Source organism: Oncorhynchus masou, chromosome 3 (genome assembly GCF_036934945.1).
Source record: "Oncorhynchus masou masou isolate Uvic2021 chromosome 3, UVic_Omas_1.1, whole genome shotgun sequence".
In the NCBI taxonomy this organism is placed as follows: domain Eukaryota; kingdom Metazoa; phylum Chordata; class Actinopteri; order Salmoniformes; family Salmonidae; genus Oncorhynchus; species Oncorhynchus masou.
Window position 1 is genome coordinate 38565193 of NC_088214.1, and position 10213 is coordinate 38575405.

General features: G+C 46.9%; 1 protein-coding gene and 1 long non-coding RNA gene across 2 annotated transcripts; both read left to right on the forward strand.

Annotated features, from left to right (window-relative positions):
- Window positions 1-2776: 2776 nt before the first annotated feature.
- On the forward strand, window positions 2777-4930 carry LOC135508153 (uncharacterized). Its single transcript, XR_010450762.1, has 3 exons — window positions 2777-2939; window positions 3639-3678; window positions 4590-4930. It is a non-coding gene; the product is annotated as an uncharacterized LOC135508153 (long non-coding RNA).
- Window positions 4931-8087: 3157 nt separating this feature from the next.
- LOC135508159 (uncharacterized) lies at window positions 8088-9387 on the forward strand. The gene is made up of 3 exons (XM_064928177.1): window positions 8088-8461; window positions 8545-8658; window positions 8784-9387. Exons 1-3 carry the CDS (start codon window positions 8137-8139, stop codon window positions 9350-9352), a joined length of 1008 nt encoding a protein of 335 aa, XP_064784249.1. The 5' UTR covers window positions 8088-8136; the 3' UTR covers window positions 9353-9387.
- Window positions 9388-10213: the final 826 nt, after the last annotated feature.

The following is a 10213-nucleotide window of genomic DNA, read 5'->3' on the forward strand; positions in this document are numbered from 1 at the left end:
GCCTGAGCACCTGCAATAGGCTGGGCAAGTTTAAACCACGCCCAGTCTCTACTGTGATAGGCCAACAGACGGGTTGGAACTGTCTATCACAGTATAGAGAATACTGTTTTACATACGTCTTGCCAGTTCTCTGTTCTGCCCTGCGTGGTATTACAGAGAGCCCGTATATACGAAAGTTGCATTTGCCATTTATTACTTAACTAATAAAAAATACATAGTATAAAATCGGTGACTCATTGTTATATTTATCCTGATACCAGATTTGAATTTACGCAACTCTAACAAGAAAGAAAGCTTTGTTCTTGAGCCGTTTAACACAAAATCCGGGGAGGGGCCAGTTGAGTATAAGACTGTATAATCTGCATATAAATGGATGAGAGAGCTTCCTACTGCCTGAGCTATGTTGTTGGTGTAAATTGAGAAGAGCATGGGGCCTAGGATCAAGCCTTGGGTTACACCCTTAGTGACAGGCAGTAGCTGAGACAGCAGATGTTCTGGCTTTATACACTACACTCTTTGAGAGTGGTAGTTAGCAAACCAGGCCAAAGACCCATCAGAGACACCAATACTCCTTTGCCGGCCCACAAGAATGGAAAGGTCTACTGTGTCAAAAGCTTTGGCCAAGTCAATAGAAATAGCAGCACTACATTTCTTAGAATCAAGGGCAATGGTGACATCATTGAGAACCTTTAAGGTTGCAGTGACACATCCACAACCTGAGTGGAAACCAGATTGCATACCAGAGAGAATACTATAGACGTCAAGAAAGCCAGTCAGTTTTTCCAACACTTTTGATAAACATGGCAAAATAGAAATATGCCTATACCAGTTAGGATCAGCTTGATCTCCCCCTTTAAATAAAGAACCAACCGTGGCTGCCTTCTAAGCAATGGGAACATCCCCAGAGGAGAGAAAGGCTTGGCGATTATAGGGGCAGCAACCTTAAAGAATGGGTCTAAACCATCAGACCGAGATGGTTTCTTGGGGTCAAGTTTAAGGAGCTCCTTTAGCATCTCGGACTCAGTGACCGCCTGCAGGGAGAAACTTTGTAGCAGGGCAGGGATTATTGAGGTGGAGTAACTCTGCAAATCATGGCCGAACCAGGAGCTGAACCTGTTTTTAATTCTCATTTTCTTTATGTGGGAGTGTTTGTTAACAATATCAAAAAAGAAGGTCCAAGCTTCTTCGACAGAAGGGATCAAGCTGATTCTATACCAATTTACAGAGGCCAGGTCATGAAGGAAGGCTTGCTCATTAAAGTTTTTTAGCAAGCATCTATGACAAATCAGGACAGGACGTTTCACTGAGCAGCCATTACGAACACAGGCTGTAAAACAGTGATCACTAAGGGCATTACAGAAAACAATAGACTGGTGAGGATAACTTCGAGAAGAGTAGCCTTTTCTGGGTGTTTGGAGTCATACCTTATAGAATTGGTAATAATCTGAGAAAGATTTAGGGAATCCCTTTGCTTTAGGACTTGGTCAGGTGGTTTAAGCATGTTCCAGTTTAGGTCACCCAGCAGGACAAATTCAGACTTATTGTAAGGGGCCAGAAGAGCGTTTAGGGCAGGTAGGGTACAGGACGGTGCTGATGGAGGACGATAACACCCCGCAACAGTCAACAAAGAGCTAATTCAAAGTTTAATGCTTAAATAGTTTGGGGTCAGACTTGGTGGCGACAACCAAGCACTGAAGGTGATCCTTGTTAAAGATTGCCACTCCCCCACCTTTGGAAGATCTGTCTTGCCGAAAAAGGTAATAGCCAGAAAGGTTAACATCAGTATTCAAAATACTCTTTCTGAACCACATCTTAGTAATGACAAACACATCTGGATTGGAGCTGGGGACCCACACTTTCAATTAATCAATTTTAGGTAATACATTTCCAGTGTTAATGTGCAGAAAACCCAGGCTTTTACGAGAGCAGAAATCAGTGAAACATATCAGAGCACAAGTCAATTGGGGCTAGTGACAGTAGATGGGCCAGGGTATACATGCACATTTCCAGATATCATCAACAGTAATACAATCGAAGCACGGCAGAGGACAGGGAGAGCTCTGCAGTGTTGATTTATGATATTTGAATGTGCATTAGATGGCAACAGGATCATATTGTACAGCAATTTTGTCAGGTAACATGAATACAAAGCCAGCGAGATGTGGTTAGAATAGGATGGGGGACCAAAAGTCAGTGTAACTAATAGAGTCAGAGTCCCAAGTGTGGGAACAGTCACTGTGCCACTTTAGAGTAAACAAGAATTATTCATAGTCAACAAAGCATGCAGGAGTCATGAGGCAAAATGTACACACACAGTGCCTGTGTGCTGAAGGCAAGTGAAAGCTTGGTAGGGAGGGGGAGTGTGGTAGGGGTACATGTACCAGACAGGGGGAGATAAGCCAGGGCAGACGGTGAACAGATCGCCAGGTGGAATTCAAGCAGCAGTGCAGTGGGAGCAGGTGTCACACCCACTTGGGACAAGCTTTATTTCTGGAGGAGGCATTTCCTTGCTGCTGCTAAAAGATAATCTATCAATTTAAATTGAGAGAATTGGAGTGTCTCTAACAGGAAAAATACCTAGGAGGAAATTACATGGATCTGGTTGAATAATGCCAGTGATGTCCTGTATAACATGATTCACAATGTCATGAGTTCCTAAGATTATTCAAAGATAATATTTGCATGTCCATTGTAGGTTTAAAAAAATATTCAAATAAAGGCTGTGTTTTGTGTAGGCTTACCCTGGCCTGGCGTTTTGATAACCGTGTTAATCTCTCCCAGACAAGGTGACTTTTATTAATATATTTGCCTGTATTTACCCCCCAAAATAAAATGACATTTAACTGCTATCATAGAGAACTACAAATGCCTGTCTCAAGCTTCACATCCCTCACCAAGGGTCATGGTCATCTGGATGAGACTGCCAAATCAAGGCTAAGGTAAGAATCTCCCGGGCTTTTAATAAACATTTAGTCATTCATAAATTGTCTAAAGTTGTTTAAATGGACAATTCTGTGAACTTTCTTGGTTAAGTTTTAAATTTAAAAAATGCCTGCTATCTAGCTAGCTCATAGTTAGCAACTAGATAGCCTGGCTAAATGGCTACATTAGCCATCTAAATGACTATCCATTTAAATAGATGAGAAATTCATAAAAACAAGTTTAACTTTCTTTGGCTTTTATAAACCAACAATCTAGCTTGCTAGCTAACTTAGATGGTGAAGCTAGGGCTAGGCATACTTGATAATGTTTGTGTCTGTGGGTAAGGGGTGGGTATCCTACTTCAAGTACTACATGACTTGTAGCTACCCCAACTAGCTGTATTATTTTAGTCTGTCTTTTTGAGAGGTTTCAGAGATGGACTGATTTGCATCATCTGTTGAGTCAACAGTGTGGTTACTTTACTGCTGGAAACTATTGAAATGTTTGCTGTTACCCTCTAGACAGATAATCATTAGTATTGCTAACCTAGTAGGCAAGGTTATGTCACCTTATTTAGTCCTACCTGTTACGGTGGGTTTTAAATTAATTGGTATTCACACGTTTGTTTTTGAGGTAGAATTATTGTCATGCTATTGATACTAAAATTGCAAGCCTTGTTTTTTGTGTGTTTTTTTTTTACACTTTCCCTATTCCAGAACCAGTGGGTGTGCCTGAGGCTTACCACCTCTCAATTAGGTAAGCTGTTTCAACCTGGAACACTATTCTCCTGCTTTGGTCTGATTAAGTCATTGCAGGAAGTCCTGAAGAGCAGGACTGTGTGAAGGGTTTTATCCCAGCCCAGCTCTAACACCTGACTTAAATCATGTTAAATAATCAACATACCGAATCAAGGCAATAGGCTATGTTAAAAAATTAAAAAATAAAAAATAAAAAGGCCCTTTCTTTCAGGCCTGGCGCACCCCCGCATGTGCATTTTGTTTGTGGCCAATTAGATAAGATAATCGGGACTGGCAGCTCTAATTAACCTCTCTCTCTCTCTGTTAAGATCGTGACATCTTCTTTGTAGTAGTTATGTGTGAATATATGTACATGTAATGCTATGCTATGTACAGATCCAATTGCATAGCCCCATTACCACTGTTGACATGTTTGTACATGTTCCTTGCCTTTAGAAACCACAATGTTCACTTCTTTGTGTGTTAATGTGGGGGTGGCTAACTAGATAATGAAACTCTGGAAATGGACACATCTGCCTGGTTCTTGTCGGACCGCCAGACCAATGTGGAGTCAGCATTTAAGGCACTAGTGGGTGAGGGCATCTACAGCCAACCGCTCAGACGGCTCCAGCTAGCTGTTTTTACACGGTCTTTCATTTCGCTGGATTTAGCGACCAACAGTTTTTTTTCAGGCTATGGTTTATAATCGTGTATGGGCTGGGCTGGAACAAAAGCTTATACACAGTCCAGGCAATCAGATCTGGAGCAGTCCACCCATCTGTAGGCTATTGTACTGGCCCGTGTGGTACAGTCTTTCATGTGTGTAGTAGTTTGTTGCATCATATTTCTTAGTTTATCATTTGTTTCAACTTTGAATTCAATCTAAGCCACAGATTAACTTCCTCCATTTTGTATTTTACCTTTTTATAGATGCAGACCCAAAGACATTCAAGTCTCCAATTGTCCCAGTAAGAGTTGATGTACAGGCCTAAGTGACCATACACAATGGACCTACAGCTGGGGTGAGATTATTCCATCATTCACACACAGTAGACCTGGTGTAAACGTGGCCAACAAAATGTTGTCCTCAATGCTTAAGTTGTATTGTCTATGGCTCAGTTTTTTTAAATGCTGTGATCACTAAGGAATGATGTTGAGGGACACACGCTGAGACCCCGAGTATGACTGGACAGACATTTGTGACAACGACCTAAAAGGGGTGCAAAAGCACACCAGCACCCCATTTTATGTTTATTCCATGGCCAACCAACCTCTAGCTACCCCTTATTGTCACGACTTCTGCCGAAGTCGTTGCCTCTCCTTGTTCGGGCGGTGCTCGGCGTTCGACGTCACCGGTCTTCTAGCCATCATTGATCCTTTTTTCATTTTCCATTGGTTTTGTCTTGTCTTCCCACACACCTGTTTTCAATCCCATTCATTACCTGTTGTGTATTTAACCCTCTGTTCCCCCTCATGTCTTTGTCAGAGATTGTTTTATTGTCAGTATAGTGTGATTGTTGCATAGGTGCGCGTCGGGTCCTCGTACCCATGTTTGGTTTGTTTGTACATTTATTGTTATGGAGCATACTCGTGGAACTTTATTAAAAGACTCCATTTTACACTCAGTTTGACTCTCCTGCGCCTGACTTCCCTGCCACCTATTACACCTATGTATGACAGAATCTCTGACCAATATATATGAAGTCAGCAGGAGAGGACACTGCCCATGGACCTGGAGGAACGCGTTCAGGAACAAGCGAGGGAGCTTGACTGTATCAGCTCCGTCATGGAGCACATTGTCCAGAAAATAGATCGCTGGGAGAGACAGGGAGTTTCTCCAGCGCCACCACCACCACAACCGGAATCTCCAGTGAACATTTTTTCCTCTCCGGAATCGAGGATCCATTTATCCCTACCTACGGGATACAACGGAGATACTGCCGGCTGCCAGGGTTTCCTCCTCAAACAGAACTTATATCTAGCCACGGCCTCCCCAGTACCATCTGACCGTGAGAAGAGTTACGCCCTCGTCTCATGCCTCACCGGGAAAGCCCTGGAATGGGCCAGCGCTGTGTGTAGAAGGGAGGATGCGGCGTTGGACCATTTTGAGGAGTTCACCCGCCAATTCCGGATAGTATTCGATCACCCACCTGAAGGCAAAGCAGCGGGTGAGCTCCTCTATCATCTGAGACAGGAGACGAGGAGTGCCCAGGATTTTGCTTTGGAGTTTAGGACCTTGGCTGCCGGCGCTGGATGGAGCGACAGGGCCCTGATCGACCATTACCGTTGTAGTCTACGCGAGGACGTCCGTCGGGAGCTGCCATGTAGAGACACAACCCTCACCTTCGACCAGCTGGTGGACATGTCCATCAAGCTGGACAACATGCTGGCTACTCGTGGACGTCTAGATCGGGGTCTGGTTGTTCCATCCTCCCGCACCCTCTCTCCCGAACCTATGGAATTGGGAGGGATGGTGCACAGGGAGACCGGAGGGGGTTCCCGCTCGAGCACCTTTCATGGTCGCAGAGGGCACACTGCTGATCGGTGCCGGGTTGGTTCCTCTGGGAATAGAGAGGGCAGGCAGGGCATTCTGGCGTCACCCCAGGTGAGTAGGCACCATTCTCATCCAGAGCCCTCTGCTGCACTAATGTTTGTCTCTGTCTCTTTTCCTGATTTTTCACTGCATTCCCAGCATAAGGCACTAGTAGATTCAGGTGCGGCTGGGAATTTCATTAATAAAAGTCTAGCTCATAGTTTAGGGATCCCTATTGTTCCTGTGGATATGCCTTTCCCTATTCATGCCTTAGATAGTCGACCATTAGGGTCAGGGTTTATCAGGGAGGTAACCGCACCTTTGTGTATGATAACGCAGGAGAATCACAAGGAGAAGATTAGTCTTTTCCTTGTTGATTCTCCTGCGTATTCTGTGGTGCTAGGCCTACCCTGGTTAGTTTGTCATAACCCCACTGTTTCTTGGCCACAGAGGGCTCTCACGGGGTGGTCGCAAGAATGCTCAGGTAGGTGTTTAGGGGTTTCCGTTGGTGCTACTACGGTGGAAAGTCCAGACCAGGTCTCTACCGTGCGCATTCCCCCCGAATATGCCGATTTGGCTCTCGCCTTCTGTAAAAAGAAGGCGACTCAATTACCACCCCATCGACGGGGGGATTGTGCGATAGATCTCCTGGTAGACGCTGCATATCCCAAGAGTCACGTGTATCCCCTGTCGCAAGCGGAGACGGAGGTTATGGAGACATATGTCTCTGACTCCCTGCATCAGGGGTTCATTCAGCCATCCATTTCACCCGTCTCTTTGAGTTTCTTTTTTGTGAAAAAAAAGATGGCGGTTTACGCCTGTGCATTGATTATAGAGGTCTTAATAAAATCAGTGAAATATAGTTACCCGCTACCTCTGATCAATACGGTTATTGAGTTAATGCACGGAGCACGTTTTTTCACAAAATTGGATCTCCGGAGTGCGTACAATCTGGTGCGTATTAAGAGGGGTGATGAGTGGAAGACGGCATTTAGCACTACCTCAGGTCATTATGAGTACCTGGTCATGCCATATGGGTTGATGAATGCTCCATCAGTTTTCCAATCATTTGTAGATGAGATCTTCAGGGACCTGCACGGGCAGGGTGTAGTGGTGTATATCGATGATATTCTGATATACTCTGCTACACGCGCCGAGCATGTGTCCCTGGTGCGCAGGGTGCTTGGTCGCCTGTTGGAGCATGATCTATATGTCAAGGCTGCGAAATGCTTGTTTTTCCAACAATCCATCTCCTTCCTAGGGCATCGGATTTCCACTTCAGGAGTGGAGATGGAGAGCGACCGCATTACAGCCGTGCGTAATTGGCCAACTCCAACCACGGTAAAGGAGTTGCAGCGTTTTTTGGGGTTTTCCAATTACTACCGGAGGTTTATCCAGGGTTTTGGTCAGGTGGCAGCTCCCATTACTTCACTGCTAAAGGGGGGCCCGGTGAGCTTGCAGTGGTCGGCTGAGGCGAACAGGGCTTTTGAGCACCTGAGGACTCTGTTTACCTCGGTGCCTGTGCTGGCTCATCCGGATCCCTCTTTGCCATTCATAGTGGAGGTGGATGCATCCGAAGCTGGGATAGGAGCAGTGCTCTCTCAGCGTTCGGGTACGCCACTGAAGCTTCGCCCCTGTGCTTTCTTTTCGAAGAAACTCAGCCCGGCGGAGCGAAACTATGATGTGGGGAACCGAGAGCTGTTAGCTGTCGTAGAAACCTTGAAGGTGTGGAGGCATTGGCTTGAGGGGGCTAAACACCCTTTTCTCATCTGGACTGACCACCGCAATCTGGAGTACATCCGGCAGGCGAAGAGATTGAATCCTCGCCAGGCAAGGTGGGCCATGTTTTTCACTCGTTTTGTGTTTACTCTTTCTTACAGACCAGGCTCCCAGAACGTTAAGGCAGACGCATTGTCTCGGCTGTATGACACAGAGGAGCGGTCCATGGATCCCACTCCCATACTCCCAGCTTCGTGTCTGGTGGCGCCTGTAGTGTTGGAGCTGGACGCGGACATTGAGCGGGCGTCACGTGCAGAGCCTTCTCCCCCTGAGTGTCCAGCTGGTCGTCTGTACGTTCTGTCTGCTGTCCGCGACCGATTGATATATTGGGCTCACACATCACCCTCCTCTGGTCATCCTGGGATAGGTCGGACGATGCGCTATCTTGAAGGAAGGTACTGGTGGCCCACTTTAGCTAAGGGCGTGAGGATTTATGTTTCTTCCTGTTCGGTGTGCGCCCAGTGCAAGGCTCCTAGACACCTGCCCAGAGGTAAGCTACAACCTCTACCCGTTCCTCAACGGCCATGGTCGCACCTGTCGGTGGATTTTTTGACTGATCTTCCACCTTCACAGGGTTACACCGGGTCTGGAAGGTGTTCATGGAGCGTCTGGGGATCTCGGTTAGTCTTACCTCAGGTTTTCACCCCGAGAGTAATGGGCAGGTGGAGAGAGTTAACCAGGATGTGGGTAGGTTTCTGCGGTCTTATTGCCAGGATCGGGGGAGTGGGCAAAGTTCGTGCCCTGGGCAGAGATGGCTCAGAACTCGCTACGTCACTCCTCCACTAACCTTACTCCCTTTCAATGTGTATTAGGGTATCAGCCGGTTCTGGCTCCTTGGCATCAGAGCCAGACCGAGGCCCCTGCGGTGGACAATTGGTTTCGGCACGCTGAGGAAACCTGGGAGGCAGCCCACGTCCACCTTCAACGTGCCATAAGGCGCCAGAAAATTATCGCAGACCGTCGCCACAGTGAGGCCCCAGTGTTCGCACCAGGGGACAGGGTCTGGCTCTTGACCCAAAACCTGCCCCTTCGCCTGCTCTGCCGGAAGCTGGGTCCGCGGTTTGTGGGGCCATTTAAAGTCCTGAGGAGAGTGAACGAGGTATGTTATAGGTTACAACTACCCACTCATTACCGTATTAACCCCTCGTTCCATGTGTCTCTCCTCAGGCCGATGGTGGCTGGCCCGCTCCAGGAGGCTGAAGTACGTGATGTTCCTCCGCCTCCTCTAGACATTGAGGGGGTTCCGGCGTACTCTGTTCGATCCATTTTGGATTTGAGACGTTGGGCGAGGGGCCTTCAGTACCTCGTGGACTGGGAGGGGTACGGGCCGGAGGAGAGATGCTGGGTTCCGGTGGAGGACGTGTTAGATCCTTCCATGTAATCAGAATTCCACCGTCTCCATCCGGATCGCCCTGCACCTCGCCCTCCGGGTCGTCCCCGAGGCCGGTGTCGACGCGCAGCTGGAGCCGCGCGTCGGGTGGGGGGGGGGGGGGGGTACTGTCACAACTTCTGCCGAAGTCTTTGCCTCTCCTTGTTCGGGCGGTGCTCGGCGTTTGACGTCACCGGTCTTCTAGCCATCATTGATCCTTTTTTCATTTTCCATTGGTTTTGTCTTGTCTTCCCACACCTGTTTTCAATCCCATTCATTACCTGTTGTGTATTTAACCCTCTGTTTCCCCTCATGTATTTGTCAGAGATTGTTTTATTGTCAGTATAGTGTGATTGTTGCATAGGTGCGCGTCGGGTCCTCGTACACATGTTTGGTTTGTTTGTACATTTATTGTTATGGAGCATACTCGTGGAACTTTATTAAAAGACTCCATTTTACACTCAGTTTGACTCTCCTGCGCCTGACTTCCCTGCCACCTATTACACCAATGCATGACACTTATTCCACATCTATGCCTTTTCTGCCTCAACTTCGGACACTTTGGATCTATCCATCTTAACTCTATAAACCCACCCTACCTTCACCCATTTTCTCTATGCTGCTTCCTACACTGTTTCTTCTCCTGATGTGATAACATCTAGACTGAGTAACATGTTTAAAAGTGTACTGTTTTTGCTACCTTTTTTCACCTGTGTAATGCTCCCCTCCTGCTTATTGTTGGGGTTCAGACCGAATGCAGTGGTAAATGTGCTGCTCACAATTGACAGCAGCAACATGGACCTTTTACATTGACAGAAATGGTGTATATAGCTGCGTCTAGGCATGGCTTCCTGTTTTGAGTCTGGTAAGTGG

Bases quoted from the DNA above. Each gene is read 5' to 3' on its own strand.
- LOC135508159 (XM_064928177.1), top strand. From the start codon at position 8,137: ATGGATCCCACTCCCATACTCCCAGCTTCGTGTCTGGTGGCGCCTGTA. The intron at 8,462-8,544 runs GTAAGCTACAAC...CCACCTTCACAG, and splicing joins TCCTAGACACCTGCCCAGAG to GGTTACACCGGGTCTGGAAG. The intron at 8,659-8,783 runs GTAGGTTTCTGC...AATGTGTATTAG, and splicing joins GAGAGTTAACCAGGATGTGG to GGTATCAGCCGGTTCTGGCT.